The sequence below is a fragment of the Pelophylax lessonae genome (genome assembly GCF_965119305.1).
Source record: "Pelophylax lessonae genome assembly, chromosome: 1".
In the NCBI taxonomy this organism is placed as follows: Eukaryota; Metazoa; Chordata; class Amphibia; order Anura; family Ranidae; genus Pelophylax; species Pelophylax lessonae.
In genome coordinates, this window is record NC_138768.1 from 34,870,946 (window position 1) to 34,891,004 (window position 20,059).

At 47.0% G+C, this 20,059-nt stretch overlaps 3 protein-coding genes across 3 annotated transcripts in view; 2 read left to right on the top strand and 1 right to left on the bottom strand.

The window, feature by feature from the left end:
• UBAP1 (ubiquitin associated protein 1) overlaps nt 1-10,622 on the bottom strand; it is a 91,857-nt gene extending 81,235 nt beyond the window's left edge. The window contains exon 1 of the mRNA XM_082253512.1: nt 10,467-10,622. The gene's annotated coding sequence lies outside the window, so the exon portion shown is untranslated. The remainder of the gene's footprint in view (nt 1-10,466) is intronic.
• A 4,412-nt stretch (nt 10,623-15,034) lies between these two features.
• Nucleotides 15,035-16,723, top strand: LOC309568305 (uncharacterized protein; the record flags this gene model as incomplete). Its single annotated transcript, XM_082273972.1, has 2 exons — nt 15,035-16,223; nt 16,470-16,723. 2 exons carry the CDS (start codon nt 15,035-15,037, stop codon nt 16,721-16,723), a joined length of 1,443 nt encoding a protein of 480 aa, XP_082130098.1.
• Nucleotides 16,724-17,092: 369 nt separating this feature from the next.
• LOC309568018 (uncharacterized protein) lies at nt 17,093-17,901 on the top strand (the record flags this gene model as incomplete). The annotated part of the gene is made up of 1 exon (XM_082273590.1): nt 17,093-17,901. The coding sequence occupies exon 1, from the start codon at nt 17,236-17,238 to the stop codon at nt 17,899-17,901; it is 666 nt and encodes a 221-aa protein (XP_082129716.1). The 5' UTR covers nt 17,093-17,235.
• Nucleotides 17,902-20,059: the final 2,158 nt, after the last annotated feature.

The window sequence follows — 20,059 nt, forward strand, 5'->3', positions numbered from 1 at the left end:
TTTTTTTTACCAAACATAGGTAGCAGAAAACAAATTGGCCAAAAATTTTTTAAAAAATTGGTTTTTACATCTTTTTTGGGGGGAATTTCATATAAAAAAATGTTAAAAATATTATTATTTTTTCAAAATAAACGCTCTTTTTTTGTTTATAGCGCAAAAAGTAAAAATCGCACAGGTGATCAAATACCACCAAAAGAAAGCTCTGTTTGTGGGAAAAAAAGGACGTAAATTTCGTTTGGGTACGGCGTCGCACGACCGCGCAATTGTCAGTTGAAGTCGCACAGCGCCGAATCGCAAAAAGTGGCCTGGACTGAAGACAGCAAAATCCTCCGGTGGTAAAGTGGTTAAAGTCGCACCAGTGTGAGAGGCCCAAGGAAATTTACCTTCACATCCTGTCACAAAGCCAAAAGCAGGAAGTGAGAGAAAATCCCCGCAAATTAAAAAGTGATTGTAAAGTCTCTTTTTAAGAATAAATGAATAAAAACAGCTATCTTTATTTTTAGTGTATTTTGTGTGGCCCGAGATAATTCCTCTTCTTACAATGTGGCCCGCGAAGGTCAAAAGGTTGGATACCCCTGTTTTAACCACTTAACGACCACCCCACGCAGGTATACTGCGGCAAGGCGGCCGCTCTGTGCCAGATCACGTACCTAGTATGCAATCTGACACTTGCAGGTCTGGGGTGCCCGCCCCCCGCCGGCGATGTCCGCCTGGACCTGCCAATCGTTCAGGAAGGAAAATCGGGGCAGCTCTGTGCAAAACCATTACACAGAGCAGGTAAATGCAAGCATGTTTGTGATGTTAAAAAAACACAAATATTTACAACCACTTTAACAAACATGTAAAAAAAATGTAAAATTCGGCCCAGACAGCAAGTGGTGAAAGGGGAGGTAAACTTTTTTTTTTTGTTTTTTTATTTCCCTGCAAAGTAAATGCATGTGCTAGTATGCCTCACATACTAGCACATTATGTGACACTTACCTGCAAACGAAGCCCGCGTTGTCCCTGCTGGCGGCCGAATCCATCTTCACCGGTCTTCTTTCCGGGTCTGTGGACTCCGGCTGTATTACTGGCCGGAGCCGCGTGACGTCACTCCTGCGCATGCGCGTGGGAGCCACCAGTCACAGCACTAGGCTCTGAAGAAACAACACCGGTGGCTGTTTCTTCAGAGCACATGCGTTGATGACGTCATCGGCTGCATGCAATGTAAATATCTCCTAAATGGTGCAAATTTAGGAAATATTTGCAGTACCTATAGGTAAAAGTTCTAAAGGTGGGTTTACAACCACTTTAACCACTTCAGCTCCGGAAGGTTTTACCCCCTTAGTGAGCAGGCCAATTTTTGCAATTCGGCACTGCGTTACTTTAACCACTTGCCGACCGCCGCACGACTATCTACGTCGGCGGTCAGCCCCTCACAGGCAAACTAACGTAGGGCTAAGTTGCTTGCTTGTGAGGGTCTAGGGAGCGAGCGCGCGCCCCCAGAGGCGCGCTCCCACTCCCGCGTGGTCACGGACCCCCCCGCGCGTGTGACCAGCGGACCCGATGTCCGCCGGTCACTCGGCGATCGGCGGGGGAGAGGGAGAATGTCAGGCAGCTTGTGTAAACAAACCACCTGTCATTCTCCTCGCTGTAAAGACACTGATCACATGGATCTACTATGTAGATCCGTTGATCAGTGTCCTTACAGCTCAAGCCACAGCCAATCACAGTAGAAAGCACGCCCCTAGGGACACACACAGCCCCTCCCTCCCAAATAAAGTTAACCCCTTCACTACCAGTGTATTTTTACAGTAACAGTGCATATATATAGCACTGATTACTGTAGAAATGTCACTGGTAACCCCAAAAGTGTCAAAAATGTCAGTCAAGGGTCCGATCTGTCCGCCGCAATGTCGCAGTACCGCAAAAAATCGCAGATCGCCGCCATTACGCGTTAAAAAAAACAACAACAGAAATGACAAAAATCTTTCCCTTTGTTAATAAACGCGATAACTTTTGCGCAAACCAATCAAAATACGCTTTTTGCGATTTCTTTTACCAAACATAGGTAGCATAAAACAAATTGGCTGAAAATGTTAAAAAAAATTTGATTTTTACATTTTTTTGGGGGGGAATTTCATATAAAAAAAAATTTGAAAAATATTGCTATTTTTGCAAAATTGACGCTTTTTTTTTGTTTATAGCGCGTGATCAAAAAAAAAAAAAAATCGCGCAGGTGATCAAATACCACCAAAAGAAAGCTCTGTTTGTGGGAAAAAAAGGACGCCAAATTCGTTTAGGTACAGCGTCGCACGACCGCGCAATTGTCCGTTAAAGTCACGCAGTGCCGAATCGCAAAATACCCCCTGGTCGGAATGGGGGTAAAATCTTCCGGGGCTTAAGTGGTTAACAATTGCGCAGTCCTGCGACCCTGTACCCAAATACAATTGATGTCCTTTTTCCCCCCACAAATAGAGCTTTCTTTTGGTGGTATTTGATCACCTCTGCAGGTTTTAGATTTTGCACTATGAACAAACAAAAAAAAAAAAAAAAAAAAAAAAACACAATATATTCTAGTTTCTGCTATTAAACATTTTTTTAAAACGGTTGTATACCCATTATTGTGACTTTCAATTATAGTATTTATCCCAGAGTGTTATCTGGGTTAATTTTCATTTTTTCACTTACCCGCTTCCTTTTTGAAACATCGATTATTTTCTTTATCATTACATCACCCGCGCATGCGCTTTAAACCCTAATTTTCCGGCAAGCTTATGCTGCCAGAAAAATGCAGCGTCTATGCAGGGGCTGCGTCATTTCCTGTTTTAGACGTCAGCCCCGTGATCCCGCGAGAATACGGAAGTAAGGGAGCAACAAGAACTCCCATTCGCCGTATAAAGGTTTCCTTAGTAACCGTGAACCAAAACGAGGCTTGGATACGGTAAGTAATGCGCATGCGTGGGATTACGGCCAGGGAAACAGAATGAGGGCGGAAACAATGTACTGAACAAATGCGGAAGACCTCAGCTGTGATGGCGGCGCCAAGGAAAAGGAAGAAGCATTCCAGAATGGATTGATTTATCAAAGTAAGAACTATTTTCAGGCATACTATTAGCGGCTTTGTCATTGAAAATATTTAATGTGAATGATACAAGGTTAAAATGTGGTATCAATGTCTGAGTTTACTACCGCTTTACATCTTTATCAGTTTAGGATAATTTGTATTCTGCTACATATTTTTGGTAAAAAAAAAAAAAAAAATCCCAAAAAGCGTATAGTAACTGGTTTGTGCAAAGGTTATAGCGTTTACAAACTAAGGGATAGATTTATGGACTTTTTATTTTATTAGTAATGGCGATTTTTATTGGGACTGCGACATTGCGGCAAACAAATCTGACACTGACACTTTTTGGGGACCAGTGACATTAATACAGTGATCAGTGCTAAATATGCACGGTTACTGTATAAAGGACACTGGCAGGGAAGGGGTTAACACTGGGGTGATCAAGGGGTTAAATGTTTTCCCTATATGTGCTTGCCAACTGTGGGGAGGGCTCTGTGACAGGCACACAGCGATCGGTGTTTCAGCTTAGCTGAAACACACGATCTCTCTCTGCCTGTCTGACAGAAGAGCCGCCTGCTTTGTTTACATAGGCAGGCGGCATTCTGTCAGTGTCTCTGAAGATCGCGGGAGGCCGGCGGCGATCGAGCCTGCTCCTCCTGCAGTCTGACTCCCGCTGTGTCCAATCACAGTGGGAGCACGGCTCCGGCGGCGCCTGCGCGTCGTTGAGACGGCATGCACATAATCACATACATCTAAGTGATTATGCCCAGCCGAGCCGCCCTGCCGCAGTAAATCTGTGGCGGGGCGGACGGCAAGTGGTTAAAGTAAACTTTACACACACAATAGAAAGGAAAGCTTTACTAATCATGTCAACTAATCAAAGCCCGAACAACATTACAACATAGCTGAAAGGATACTATGAAATAAAGAATACTGGAAAATCCTGTTTCATCTAACGCTTTACTGGGTAAAACTGGCCATAAATACAGAGTTTGTCGTCAGCCTGTGGGTTGAATAAGAGAAAAACCACCCAATTCCCCCATCCACACTCCGCTGCCTGCAACTCTATTCAAACAGTGGTACCTGCAGCTGTCTGAATACCTGAACAATGACAGATTGAACATCGTTTAGCCAATCATTTTCCACAGTGGACACGGATCTGTCATCAGGCGCCCAGCAAAGAGATCCCCCGCCGAGCTGGCAGACTCCATAAGTGTAAAAGGGGTCTAAGTGTTAGGAGGGGGGGAAGGGACATTTTTATGGGCTAGTAAGGTGTAGCCTGGAATTCTACTTTACCTCCGTACAGGAACGTTTTTTTCCGTTCTACCCCATCCCCTTTATATAAAATGTTAACCACTTCTGGACCTGAAGATTTCCCCCTTAAAGCGGAGTTCCGGCCTCAGGGGTGGATTTTAGCTAAAAATACCCCCGGGACAGTCAGGGCTAGTACATTCCACAATGGATAGCCTCTGTACTGTCCCTGGTCGCACTTACCTGTAAGAAGAAATAGTTACCTTGAAAATTTCTTCTCCAGCGCTGCCATCTCAGGTGTGGGCAGCTGAAGCCAGCGCGTCCTCTTCGGTGACGTCAGAGTCCCAGAATGCCCTGCACCGGCCCCGCTCGTCACTTCCGGGGCAGGAGCGTCATCCCTGCACAGCTTCTTGGCATGCCCAGATGCGGTTTAGCAAGGAATGCCGCGACTGCACCGGAAGTGACGAGCGGGGCCGGTGCAGGCGCATTGACTCCTGGGAGCGATGACGTTCAGCTCCCAGGAATCAATGCAAGGAGGAAGAGACGGCGCGGGCCGCGGTCGCAGAGGGAGGTGGTGGAAGGAAGGCGAGTATATTTTCTTCTATAATAAGGTAAGTGACCCAAAAAAAAAAAAAAAATTGGCAGCATTCATTTCTTTTTCAGGTTGCACTCAGCAAGCGGATGGCCCAAAATCGATTTTTCCGATTTTGAGGCCGGAACTCCGCTTTAATGACCAGGCCATTTTGTGCGATTCGGCACTGCGTTACTTTAACAGACAATTGCGCGGTCATGCGATGCTGTACCCAAACAAAATTAAAGTCCTTTTTTTCCAACAAATAGAGCTTTCTTTTCATGGTATTTGATCACCTCTGCGATTTTTAATTTTTATGCTATATAAGAAAAAAAAAAAAAAAAAACTACAAATGTGAAAAAAAAAAACTACAAATGTGAAAAAAAAAAAAACATTTTTTACTTTCTGCTATATAACATTCCCAATTTAAAAAAAATAAAATAAAAAATGTAAAATCTAATTTCTTTATCATTTTAGGCCAATTTGTATTCTGCTACATGCTACAGAACAACCATCTGCTGTGTTTACAACAGCAGACCGCCGCTCTCCCTCCACGGGGGAGCGATCACGCCCGTCGGCCCCGTGGATCAACTTCCCCGTTGGCGAAGGCTAAACCAAAAAAGCGCTATAAATAAGCACTGTTACCGTACTGACGCTAGCAGGAAAGGGGTTAACATCAGGGGCGATCAAAGGGTTAAAAGTGTCCCTAGGAGGTGGTTTCTAAACCTGGCCATACATTATACAATTTTCTTGCACAATTTTCCTTTAGATTTTACTAAAACCATATAATATGAGGTCAAACCTAAACACTTTCAATTTGCATGCAGCCAGGCAGGCCACTGCACTGCATAGTTGAAGGTAAATCTAAAAGAAATTGAACAAGAAAATTGTATAGTGTATGGCGGTTGTATTTATGGAATGAACACAGAGATCTGTGTTCCATAAATAGGAGGATCCCGGTGTTCATTGCTGACAGAACAGCGGTCTGCTGTGTTTACAACGGCAGACCACCATTCTGTCTCCACAGGGATCGATCACGGGTGCCCGGGGGCAATCACAGCTGCCAGACCCGCAGATCAGCTTCCCGTTAGGAATGGGCGCATGAGTGCCCGCCAGCGTCCCCGCGAAGCACCGCACAGTTATGTCGTTTCACGGGACAGAGCCGACCTGCCGCAGTACATGTACTACTGGCGGTCAGCAAGTGATTAAAGAGGAACTGCGGTCGGCTCACAATTTATAATAAAAACATCTTTGCCTTTCTGAAGCTTTCCTCCAACCACTTTACATATTTTATATATACTGCGATTCTGTACTTACCAAATAAGCTGCAGAAATCTCCCTCCGCTAATGCTGGCCATAAACTATACGAAAAATCGTTCAAACTCTTTTTCGAAAAACGAACACTCGGCCGTGAGAGCAAACGATCGTACCACCATGTAATGATCGATAAATCGTTCAATGGACATAAATAATCATTTTTTGTTCGTTTTGTCACATATACTGAATGCAAACCATTCGGACGAGAAACACATTAACCTTTCAATTTATCGTTCTTTCGGCAGAAAATTTCCAAATTTGTCCTTCATTTTTTCGGCTCAAAAACGTCACAACCTGATTTGTTCCCATTAACTGGCCGAAAAACAAAAGAACTGTCCAAATGACAGAATTTGATGATTTTTTGTATAGTGTATGGCCAGTATAAGTTTGGCTGCAGCCATTTTAACTGTGGGCAGCTGAAGCTGCTGCCTGTTCACTTCCTGGATTTACACCCGCCAGGCAACACTCACAGGCCGCCAGGCAACACTCACAGGCCGCCAGGCAACACTCACAGGCCGCCAGGCAACACTCACACTACTGAAAAACAACAAAAACACCAGCCTTGTGCATTACCACTAAAAAAGTTTATTAAAATCCAAAAAGGTAGCATACATTGTTCTCGCAAACGCATGATAATTGCACGCATGTAAGAAAATTGGGACGAATTGCCTCCAGTACTGCCAGGATACTCCTATGGTGCTGGATGACATGATTGGCGTCTGTATATGCATGGTTGACGCGTTTCAAGGGAGAACCCTCTAGTAGTAGTTCTTTTGGCTCTGAAGAGGGTTCTCCCTTGAAACACGTCAGTCAAGCATATACACACGCCTATCACGTCATCCACAGCACTCTAGGAGGCAATTATTCCCAATTTCCTACATGCGTGCAATTATCATGCATTTGCGGGTACAATGTATGCTACTTTCTTTTGGATTTTAATAAACTTTTTTTAGTGGTAATGCACAATGTTGGTGCGCCCTTCTCTTGTTGTTCTTCTTCAGTGTATTTGGATACCCTTGGTCCTTAGGGGGCAGCAAGACCTTAAGGGGGTGTGTTCAAAGACCACTCACCTTCTCGCATTCCCCTTGAGAGCAGGAGACGTTTTTGACATTCACACCACTGCTTGCATGCCCATTTCTCCTCTCTTGATGAATACTCATGGATCTCTGCAGTCTCCTGTTACCTCTGCCCTCATCCAGCTCTCCTATGACTCATCCCTGCTCCCTTGGCAACAAACTCTCATGAGAGTGAGAGCTGTGCATGATGTCATTAGCCCTAGGCTAATCACCAGACAAGTGGGCTGTATAAGGTATTTACTGGCAGAAAAAAAGAAAGATTTACTATCCGAAGTTAAAACAAGAGCAGAGGATTTAATAGATGGAAAAAATGGCTGAAGGTCCGCTTTAAGAAATGTTATTATGATTTGTACATTTAGGTGGTTTTCGTGCTGCAGAGCAGGAACTGGGCTTTGTTGGTTCCCCCCGCCTCCTGGATTGCCATGTCAGAGCTGTCCCAGGAGGGAATGCGCTTCGCACCTGCAAACAAACACCGCCTGCCTGCAACTAGACTGCCAATACATTGGAATGTATGGAAATCCCCCCCCTACCTGCGCACAGATACACCGCCGCCCTCTGCCAGGTCCCAAATATCTTCCAAGGGGGAGGACCTTGCAAGAGAGAGAGTGATGTAGGATGGAGTAGTGTACTGGTAAAACAAGTAAAAGGGAATATTACATGAAAGGGATGAACAGCGGTTTCCTACACGTCTGGATTTATTGCGGCCAAGTGTAGACACGCCTTTCCAAATATTTCCCTTCTTGCATTGATTCTGTTAAAGTGAACCTGTGCCAAGACTATACCTACTATTTCCATGTTCTTAAAAACAAAAAAGCAGTAAACTTTTAAATCAGCCCCTGAACTGGGGCCCCCCTCCTCACTATGCAACCGGAGCGCCACCCCCGTCTCGCTACAGGACCGGCGCGCCCCCTCCTCCTCGCTACAGAACCGGCGTCCCCCTAATCGCTACAGAACCGGCGCCCCCCTAATCGCTACAGAACCGGCGCCCCCTCTACTCGCTACAGAAACTGTGCCCCCTCTACTCGCTACAGAAACTGCGCCCCCCTACTCGCTACAGAAACTGCGCCCCCCTACTCGCTACAGAAACTGCGCCCCCCTACTCGCTACAGAAACTGCGCCCCCCCTACTCGCTACAGAAACTGCGCCCCCCCTCCTCGCTACAGAACCAGCACGCCCCCCCCTCCTCGCTACAGAACCAGCACCCCCACTCCTCGCTACAGAAACTGCGCCCCACTCCTCGCTACAGAAACTGCGCCCCCCCTACACGCTACAGAACCAGCGCACCCCCCTCCTCGTTACAGAAACTGCGCCCCCCTACTCGCTACAGAAACTGCACCCCCCTACTCGCTACAGAAACTGCACCCCCCTACTCGCTACAGAAACTGCACCCCCCCTCCTCGCTACAGAACCAGCACCCCCCCCCCCTCCTCGCTACAGAACCAGCACCCCCACTCCTCGCTACAGAAACTGCGCCCCACTCCTCGCTACAGAAACTGCGCCCCACTCCTCGCTACAGAAACTGCGCCCCACTCCTCGCTACAGAAACTGCGCCCCACTCCTCGCTACAGAAACTGCGCCCCCCCTACACGCTACAGAACCAGCGCCCCCCCTACACGCTACAGAACCAGCGCACCCCCCTCCTCGTTACAGAAACTGCGCCCCCCTACTCGCTACAGAAACTGCACCCTCCTACTCGCTACAGAAACTGCACCCCCCCACTCCTCGCTACAGAACCAGCACCCCCCCCCCCTCCTCGCTACAGAACCAGCACCCCCCCTACTCGCTACAGAAACTGCGCCCCCCTACTCGCTACAGAAACTGCACCCTCCTACTCGCTACAGAAACTGCACCCCCCCACTCCTCGCTACAGAACCAGCACCCCCCCCACTCCTCGCTACAGAACCAGCACCCCCCCCACTCCTCGCTACAGAACCAGCACCCCCCCCACTCCTCGCTACAGAACCAGCGCCCCCCCACTCCTCGCTACAGAACCAGCGCCCCCCTAATCGCTACAGAACCAGCGCCCCCCCTCTACTCGCTACAGAACCAGCGCCCCCCACTCCACGCTACAGAACCAGCGCCCCCCACTCCACGCTACAGAACCAGCGCCCCCCTAATCGCTACAGAACCAGCGCCCCCCTAATTGCTACAGAACCAGCGCCCCCCTAATCGCTACAGAACCAGCGCCCCCCTAATCGCTACAGAACCAGCGCCCCCCTAATCGCTACAGAACCAGCGCCCCCCTAATCGCTACAGAACCAGCGCCCCCCTAATCGCTACAGAACCAGCGCCCCCCTAATTGCTACAGAACCAGCGCCCCCCCCCCCTCTATTCGCTACAGAACCAGCACCCCCCACTCCTCGCTACAGAACCAGCGCCCCCCACTCCTCGCTACAGAACCAGCGCCCCCCTAATCGCTACAGAACCAGCGCCCCCCCTCTACTCGCTACAGAACCAGCGCCCCCCCTCTACTCGCTACAGAACCAGCGCCCCCCCTCTACTCGCTACAGAACCAGCGCCCCCCCACTCCTCGCTACAGAACCAGCGCCCCCCCTCTACTCGCTACAGAACCAGCGCCCCCCCTCTACTCGCTACAGAACCAGCGCCCCCCCTCTACTCGCTACAGAACCAGCGCCCCCCCTCTACTCGCTACAGAACCAGCGCCCCCCCTCTACTCGCTACAGAACCAGCGCCCCCCCACTCCTCGCTACAGAACCAGCGCCCCCCCCACTCCTCGCTTCAGAACCAGCGCCCCCCCACTCCTCGCTACAGAACCAGCGCCCCCCTAATCGCTACAGAACCAGCGCCCCCCCCTCTACTCGCTACAGAACCAGCGCCCCCCCTCTACTCGCTACAGAACCAGCGCCCCCCCACTCCACGCTACAGAACCAGCGCCCCCCTAATCGCTACAGAACCAGCGCCCCCCTAATCGCTACAGAACCAGCGCCCCCCTAATCGCTACAGAACCAGCGCCCCCCCCCCTCTATTCGCTACAGAACCAGCACCCCCCACTCCTCGCTACAGAACCAGCGCCCCCCCCTCCTCGCTACAGAACCAGCGCCCCCCTCCTCGCTACAGAACCAGCCCCCCTCTCCTCAGTACACAGCCAGCACTACCACCCTGTCCTCAGCACAGTGCCCTCAGACACCCCAACAGCTCGTTTCCCTCCCCCTCCTCAGTGTTAGTACTACAGATCCACACTCACCTGCTGCTGTACCGCTCCGCACCCGCCGCTAAATCCAGCCTACAGCGCCTTCTCCCCAGCCTCAGTGTGCAACGCCATCTTGTGACACTTCCTCCTTCCTCCGACAGGCAGGGCGTGACGTCAAGCGGCGCCGGGAGTCACATGACCAGCAACAGCGAGCCGCGCAGGCGCCTGAGAGGGAGCGTGCGAATGTGACTGGGGAGGGACCAAGTGTGACAGAGGAGGAGGGGGGATGCTAAGTATGACAGAAGAGGCGGGATGTACTAAGTCTGACAGACGAGGGAGGGGGGAACAAATCTGACAGGACCACCTGTGACAGAAAAGGGGGAGGACCAACTCTGTCCGTTACGGGGCGGGCGCTGGTCTCAGATCCAGGGGGCATCTCTGCCTAGTGATATAGGGAGAAACCAATTCTGACTAGACAGACGGGGGTGTCCTACATCCGAGTGCAACCTTAGGGGAAAACCAGAACTGACTGGAATTCTCTACCCAGGGCCGCTGTTAGAAATCATGGGGCCCCATACAGTCCACCTGACGGGGCCCCCTGCAACCAAACCCCTAATGACACCCATGGCCCCGCCCCTGACCCCCGCCTTGAAACAAAATGCAGGTTTGTTGCCGTTTATATAAATACCTGCGGAGCCAACGTGTGGGTTCGCAATTGCGCATAAGCATAAAGTAGTGGGGGCATTTTAAATTTAAATTGTATTCTTATTAATTTCTTTACAAAGAAAAAAATCATACACTGTATCTTTATTTATTTTTTTTATTTTTTGCTTTCACAAGGGATGAACAACATCCCTTGTGATAGCATGAGCCATGACAGGTCCTCTTTATGGAGATATCCGGGGTCTTTTAGACCCCATATCTGTCCTCTGGCCTCCAAAGCATCTGATCAAATCAAGATAAGTTTGATTAGATGCTTGTTCAAATCGGTAATGGCTACATGAGACCGTAACTGGAAGTGATAAAATCCTTATCACTTCTGGTTTCTGATGCCACACAGTGGGAGGAACGACATCCGCCCCTCTCACTGCGTCACAGGAACTGGATGCTACTGTTTGCATCCTAAAGACGGTAAAGGCAGGGATGCCACTGGCTTTTTTTTTTTTTTTTTCTTTTTTTTAAGCCCGTAGCGTGTGAAACACACTCAAAAGACTTCACCCGGTGCATAAAAAAGTGCACACACACACAAACGTGAGGAACGCAAAAAGTGCACAGGGTGTGCAAACAAATGGTCTTCCCTCCGAAGAGGTAGGACCCGAACCTCGATCCCCCGGGGCGCAAGACTCCTGAAAGGGATTTAAGGTACTCATGGTCTGTCTGGCCGAGACCAGACTGACCCCGTTCTTCAGGGGGACTGCCGAAACAGCCCCCACCGAGTACTAAGTGGGGCTCCCCCGAAGGGAGACCCCATGAGAGAGGGCGGACCAAGCCAAAAGGCCATATCCACCCCCTCCCAAGACTCAAGGCAGGGCCCGAGGACCCACACCCTACAAGTCGTGCAAGTGAAAAAAGGTGACAGAAAGTGACAAACTACAAAGAAAAAGCACACACAAACAAAAAAGTGGGGAAGGGGAAGTGGAGAGGTGAATTAGTGCCCTTGTGAAAATACAAGGGCAGGCCTTCCGGCCGGAATAAAAATTCCTCTGGTCGAAGCCAAAAGGCCTTGCCCAAGAGGCAGGTGCTTAAAAAAGTGTGCGTAGGTGCAGTGACCATGGTGCCGAAAAACTCAAGGCGAGCTGCCCCTCACCAGTGAGAATTAAGGCACCCCTGGGCTGCCACCCCAGGGGCACATACACTACGGGCTTTCTCTACCCAGGGATGCCACTGCCTGTACAAGTAATCCAATGGCTTCTTAGCCACTAGGATTACTTTTACTGTGTGCAGAATCACTGAGGCTAAAAAAAAAAAATGATATCTCGATCATTGCTGTAGTAATGACCAAGATATCACCCTTTCAATCCAGTGACGTACTGGTACAGTATGTAGCTGGATGGGAAGCAGTTAAAGGGGATTGGTTTGGGGGGCAGTAAAAATGCAGCTCCACTGCACATGTTTACTGCTCCCCCAACTGAAGTGTAAAGTAGCATCTCCTATGATCATTAGCATTATGATAATCACACAGGCAGCACAAAAAGCAGGGGCTCTATCATGGCTCTCTGTCACATGACTGTTGGGTGCTGACTTTGTTAAAGCGGAGTTCCAGCCTTTTCACTCACCTGTCCAACGGTCCAGCGATGCGGCCGGCCGAAGCCTCGATCTTCTTCCCGCTGGTCTCGGCGGCGCCGGCATCACTGCTGTGGGCACTCGGCTGTGACAGTTTGCGGCTTCCCAGCCGGGTACCCACTGCGCATGCGCGAGTCTCGCTGCGTGTCTTGATTGGCCGGCAATCTTCTGGGACCTCTGACATGTCCCAGAAGATTGCAGGGAGGGAGGGGGAGAGGAGAACTTCCGTTCAGGGCGCCGCGGCGCTCCGAGTGGAAGTGGGAGCGGGTACCTGTCAAAACTAGGTACCCGAAATATAAATGGTAAAATTGCTGCGCCAAAATCATTGCAAAGTATAAATGAATATATAAAAGCAATAAATTAAATATCAATCTCAGGAAAGCAGCTGACACAAAAAGATAGAAAACATATATCTTCAAAGAAATATTGTAGGATAGTGTCGCGCTAGTCCATATCAAAACAATGCTGGTAAAAAGGCTGATATAAGAGTAAGTCCCAAATCTGCTGGCAGAGTCCACATCAACCGCAATTATGAGGAAATGTGAAGCAGGAAAGACCACCACCCAGCGATATAACAGGGTACTCTTACCGACTATATAGACCCCTTCGGGGTGTTGAAGACACCTTCCTTCCTCCGGGATTTTACGCAGGTGATCAACGAACTGGCCCAGATAACATGGAAAGACAGTTACATCATAGCAACTGCTGATGTGTCTTCTTTATATACTATCATTTCGCATCATCATGGTATGGAGGCAGTTGCCTACTATTTGGAACAGGATACCCTGCTGAGCTTTCAGAGGGAGTTTCTGTTATCCTTACTGGATTTCGCCATGCAACACAACTATTTCTGGTATGATAACATTTATTACCGGCAAAGTTGTGGTGTCGCCATGGGCGCCAAATTTGCGCCTAGCATGGCGAATCTATTTATGGCCAGGTGGGAGGAGGATGTTGTCGGTGGTTTTCCTGTGCCGTGGGTTGGTCTTCTGGCGCAGGTACATCGACGACATCCTCCTCCTATGGGATGGAGATTCCGATTCCTTGAGCCGTTTTATGTCCATTCTTAACACCAATGACAGAGGCATTTCTCTGCAGTTTGAGTCCAGCAGATCTGAGATACACTTTTTGGATCTCAGGATCAGGGTGTTGGAAGGACGTCTGGTCACTTCAACCTTTTTTAAGGAGACTGACAGGAATGAATTTATTGAGACAACCAGCTGCCATCATGCGGCATGGTTGAAATCCATTCCTGTCAGTCAATTCCTTAGGTTGAAGCGTAATTGCTCAACTAGGAGCGACTTCCTTAACGAAGCTTTGATCCTCCGTGAGCGATTCCTGGAGAAGGGTTATGGTCATGATGAATTGGATAGAGCCTTTCTCAAAGCGGACCAGAGAGAAAGAACTGATTTCTTAAGACCGAAACTGAAGGCTAAAAGTGATGCTTTTCAGCACGCATTTTTTCCTCTTATTCGGTGCAACATTATTCTGTTAAGAAGATCCTTAGGAAACATTGGGAAGTCTTATGTAACGACAGTGTGCTAGGTCCCTCTCTTCCTGAAGCACCCTCTGTGGTATTCAGAGGGGTACCACCACTGCGTTTGAAGATAGCCCCAAATATTCAAAGTCCACCCAAAAGGATTTCTTTCTTCCAAGAGAGGGGAGGGTTCTATCGCTGTAGGAATTGCACCGTTTGTAAAATAAACATTGCAGGAGGTAGGAGAATTGATTCCTTCCAATCATCAGCCACACAGGAATCTCATAAGATACGGCCGTTCATCTCCTGTTGTGAAGGAATGTGATGAGCACTTGTGAATTAAGCAAAATGTCTATTTTTCTATGTGTATTCTTCTCTACATATATATATATATTTCCTGTTTTCCTTACTCAAAATGGCTGTTACTAGATACCTACCCACCTCCGCCCACCGAGATGGAACGTGAGAAGAAAGATGGAGCCTTGGCACAGTCCCTTTAAAAGAAGATAACATTCATGAACTCGAAAGGGACCACCTTATAACGGACCTGACTAATCAGAAAGCTGCAAATAATCAGTATTATGCTAATATTATGCTTATGACGTACTAACATATGACACCGCCTACTAACTATATAATATACTGTCCATTAGAAATAAAAAAAAGTGTCATTTACCTGAACATGTGTGTCAGTCTATGATATCCCCGTGCATGCACTCTAATTACCTATTTAATCAGATCCAGCAGCAAGAAATCTATTTTGAACCTGATTGAGGTTCGCGAAACATTTACATTTGGCGTCCAACAAGGAGAAGGTGAAGAAGGAGACCCCTATGACACTCCACATGACTGCCTTGAAATGATGCGCTTGGAAACCTCATATCTCCCTACATTGAGTGAAATTCCTCTGGAAAACCCTGACTACATGCTTTTTGTGGATGGCTCTAGATATGCAGATGAAGGAGGCAAGTACCACACAGGTTATGCTGTGACTTCTGAATTTGAAATACTACAAGCAGAAGCATTATCACCAACTGTATCTGCCCAGGAAGCAGAGCTTCAAGCCCTCACTGCAGCGTGCAAGATAGCAGAAGGCAAAAGAGCCAACATTTACACAGACTCAAGATACGCCCTTGGAGTAGCTCATGATTTTGGTATCATCTGGAGAGCTAGAGGGTTCCTGACTGCGGCCGGAACACCGGTGAAACATGGTCCTGCCATCAAAGATTTAATGGATGCACTACTTCTACCGGAACAAGTGGCTGTCTTGAAGGTTAAAGCACATGGCAAGCTGAACTCTCAAGAGGCCAGGGGAAACCACTTGGCGGACAAAGCAGCTAAACAAGCAGCAACAAACCAACGAAAAGCGGCTGAAGAGCAGAGTGAATCCTCAGTACAGATGCCTTTGGCAGTGCATGTGCCATCTGACAGACTATACCTAGCCTCTATGCAACAGGCGGCCTACACAGATGAAAGGCTGGAATGGATCGACAAAGGAGCAGAATACAAAGGAGATCTGTATCTGATGAAAGGGAAAACCTGTTTACCAAAATATATGTATCCATCAGTTGTCCAATGGGCACATGGACCTGCACATCTCTCTAAGAACTTAATGAATTCATTGATCAGCAAATATTATTGGGCCCCGGGAATAACCACCTTAACCAGGAACTACTGTGCCTCATGTGCAGTATGTGCGAAATGCAATCCGGGAAGGACAGAAAAGACACCGCAGAAACATTTGGCGAAACCCCTATATCCATTCCAAAGGATACAAATTGATCACATACAGATGCCAAAAAGCGGCCGATATGACTACGCCCTAGTGGTGGTGGATATGTTCTCAGGCTGGCCAGAAGCCTACGCAGTCACAAACATGACAGCTAAAACCATGGCTAAAAAACTACTTAGTGAGATAGTATGTAGATTTGGGGTCCCAGAGGTGATAGAGAGCGATCAGGGCCCAGCTTTCACAGCAACCTTAACAAAAGAGATTTGGGCAGCACTGGGAGTTCAGTTGGCTTTACACACCCCATACCACCCTCAAAGTAGTGGGAAAAGGATGAATGGGACTCTAAAGAATAGGATGTTAAAGATGGCTCAAGAGACTAACATGAGTTGGCCTGACAGTTTGCCTATTGCCTTGTTCAGTGTCAGACACACCCCCCCGGGGGAAACATGCCCTGTCTCCCTATGAAATTTTGTTTGGTTACAGTCTGATGTGTTAACTAGTTATGTTACACGTTTGTCTAAAGAATTAACTAGTATCCATTCTCGAGTATTTTCCTCCATTCCAGATCCAGAAACAGACCCGGGAACCCATAGTCTTCAGCCAGGAGACTGGGTGTTGGTGAAGAAATTCGTAAGGAAAAATTCACTTGATCCCCGATACGAAGGACCATTCCAGGTGCTGCTGACTAAAGCTACATCAGTCAAGCTAGAAGGGAAAAGCACCTGGATACACGCCTCCCACTGCAAGAAAACCCAATCTCCAAAGACAAGATTCTGCCGACAGCACAATGATTGTGCTGTATATCCTTTTTTTAAATAAGTTTGATAAAAGCTCAGCAGGTGATTATCACCAAAACAGGTATTCAACAGGCAGCCATCACTAAGACAAATGGTATCACTACATTTTGGCACAATTCATCCAGCACACAAGTGGTTATGTTTGCTTTTGATTTTTGTAATATAATACCCAAATATTGCAACTGGTATAACTCAGGGTGGGCACTGCGGGCTTGTATGATGCCAAGCTATTCCGATCAGATATACATATGTTTAATCGATAAGTATTGGGGACAGAACTGTGCACTTTGGGGATCAGTGGGATGGAGTACCGGAGGAGGCTGGGGGTATGAATCACAGAGTGCCATGAATAGGAAAGATTACATAGGGAAACCCCTCCTCAAACGTATGACCATCTGGAAGTCAGGGTGCATTAATGAGGGAGAAAGACTTGTTTTAAACATTGAGAATCCCAGCCCCGGAGATGCAGGACTTTATTGGTTGGGTAGGTACCCATGGAAGGGTTTACCTATAGAAAAATTTTACCTGAAAGACATGTATGACGCATCAAAACCAATATCAAATCCCCTTAAACCTTCCATCACTACTATAAAAGATATGATAGCAATGGCAAACCCAACCTTTGAAGAGACAATGGCAGCTGAAACCGGGTTCTCTGACACTAATCTGTGGCTTGAGTGGATGAGATTCAATGCACACAAACATAACAGAAGCAACTGCTATGTCTGTGGTAGTGCCAGGCCACATTTAGGGACAGTCCCTCTTTATATCCCACAAGACAGTGAAGAGTGTTTCCTTAGCCTGTACACTAATATGTCCACAGACCACTCTGCGTGTGAAACGTGGAAAAAGGAGTATCCTATAGCTACCAAACTTCCAAAGCATGGAGAGGGCATCACAATATATCCTGGAAACTATACCTGTTACTCTAACTACCAGGGTAAGGGAAGGTTCCTGGGTTACTTCACCGAAGGCTACTGCTCTACCTATAGTAGTGTCTCTGCAAAGTTAACACAGAACCAGGTACAGTCCCTTGGTGACATATACTGGATCTGTGGGGATCAAAAGATTAGGACCAGATTAGAGGGAACCTGGACTGGTGAATGTGCCCTTGCAAAGGTCATTATGCCTCTCCATATCTTGACAGAGGACACCCCTGATAAATACACTGACTCAGCACCAAACCACAGGAGGAAGTGAGCAACTCCCGCTGGAAGCTTTGATCCTCATGTGTACATAGGTGCCATAGGAGCCCCAAGGGGGGTCCCAGATGAATTCAAAGCTAGGGATCAGGTAAAAGCTGGTTTTGAGTCTTTACTCCCCATAATAACCATCAACAAGAATGTAGATTGGATTAACTACATATATTATAACCAACAGAGATTCGTGAATTACACCAGGGATGCCCTCCAGGGAATTGCTGACCAGTTAGCCCCCACTTCTTATATGACATTCCAGAACCGGATGGCCTTAGACATGGTGTTTGCTGAGAAAGGAGGTGTCTGTAAAATGATAGAAAAAACGGGAACCTGTTGCACATACATTCCTGACAATACTGGTCCAAATGGTAAGGTTACTCTAGCTATTAAGAAATTGGAAGATCTGTCGTTTGAGTTGAAGAAGAACTCAGGTATTACAGACCCTTGGGATCAATATTTTAGCTGGATGAGTGGGTGGCAGAAGGTGCTCGCCCAAATAGGAGTAACAGTACTAATAATCCTAGTTCTTTTAGCCCTGATTGTATGCTGTATTCTACCATTTATAAAGAAGCAAATGAGCAAAGCTGTAGACAATAGCACACCTACATTTCTCCACCAAGAAGAAGAAGAAGAAGACCGCCTTATGATGGAAGAGGACAAACCCTTCACCCCTCTACAGTCACTCCCTGTTCATAATTTCACAGTTCTATAGGGTTATAGGGATAGATAGCACCTGACTGCCCTCTCCAGGCTGTATCTAGGGGGGTAGTGAGCTAGTTACTGCCCTTCTCTATGTACAGCCCTTAAAAAGTTCCGGAGGAGTTTGGGCCAGGTGAGTAGGCACTTTAGTATGAGGGACAGAAGAAATATAGCCATTTTAGGGGGGCTTGTGAAGGAATGTGATGAGCACTTGTGAATTAAGCAAAATGTCTATTTTTCTATGTGTATTCTTCTTTACATATATATATATATTTTTCCTGTTTTCCTTACTCAAAATGGCCGTTACTAGATACCTACCCACCTCCGCCCACCGAGATGGAACGTGAGAAGAAAGATGGAGCCTTGGCACAGTGCCTTCAAAAGAAGATAACATTCATGAACTCGAAAGGGACCACCTTATAACGGACCTGACTAATCAGAAAGCTGCAAATAATCAGTATTATGCTAATATTATGCTTATGACGTACTAACATATGACACCGCCTACTAACTATATAATATACTGTCCATTAGAAATAAAAAAAAGTATCATTTACCTGAACATGTGTGTCAGTCTATGATATCCCCGTGCATGCACTCTAATTACCTATTTAATCAGATCCAGCAGCAAGAAATCTATTTTGAACCTGATTGAGGTTCGCAAAACATTTACACTGTTGTACTACGCATGTAGTATATCTATTAAGGTGTCCATGCGGTAAGGATTATGTAGGCCGCACTATTCGCCAGCTCCATGTTCGCCTACAAGAGCATGTTGCGAATATTGCAAAGGGGTTCGCAAAACACAGTGTATCCCGTCATTATGACTTACGGTATGTCATAATCGGGATCCTAGTGGCACTTTATTTTTGGGCATAGACCGCTTTGAGGGTAGTTGGAGGGGAGGTAACAAGACTAGGGGTGTCTCTAAGCTTGAAACCTCCTGGATCTACAGGATGAAATGTTATGTCCCTTTTGGTTTGAACATCGACTGGGACTTAAATGCTTTTATTAATAACTCTTAGAGTCCTCTATCCTCCACTCCCTTGATTTATCCCCTGGCACCTCCTTATTCTTGTTTCTTATTCATTATTGTTTTTTATTTATTATTATTTTTTCTATGGTATTTGAGTAGATTATTTTAATCATGACATCCCGACCATTGATTTGGTTAGTCATTTAACTGTTTAAATATATATAATTTAAAGGCCCCAAGATATTCGGATCTCATTTTTATAATTTAATAATATGATAACTTTTAATGTGAAATGTGTGTATCTGGTTATATTCGGTATAGCGATGTAATGGGTTTTCCTGCCACAAGATGGAGCTGCTTCCCAGTTTGTGCTTTTTTTGCATAAAACTATTCTTAATTCAATTTGGGATCATTTTGATTATCTAGAGGCCCGTTGTATGTTGAATTGTTTCCATCAGGTTTTCTTCACATTTGCTCATATTTG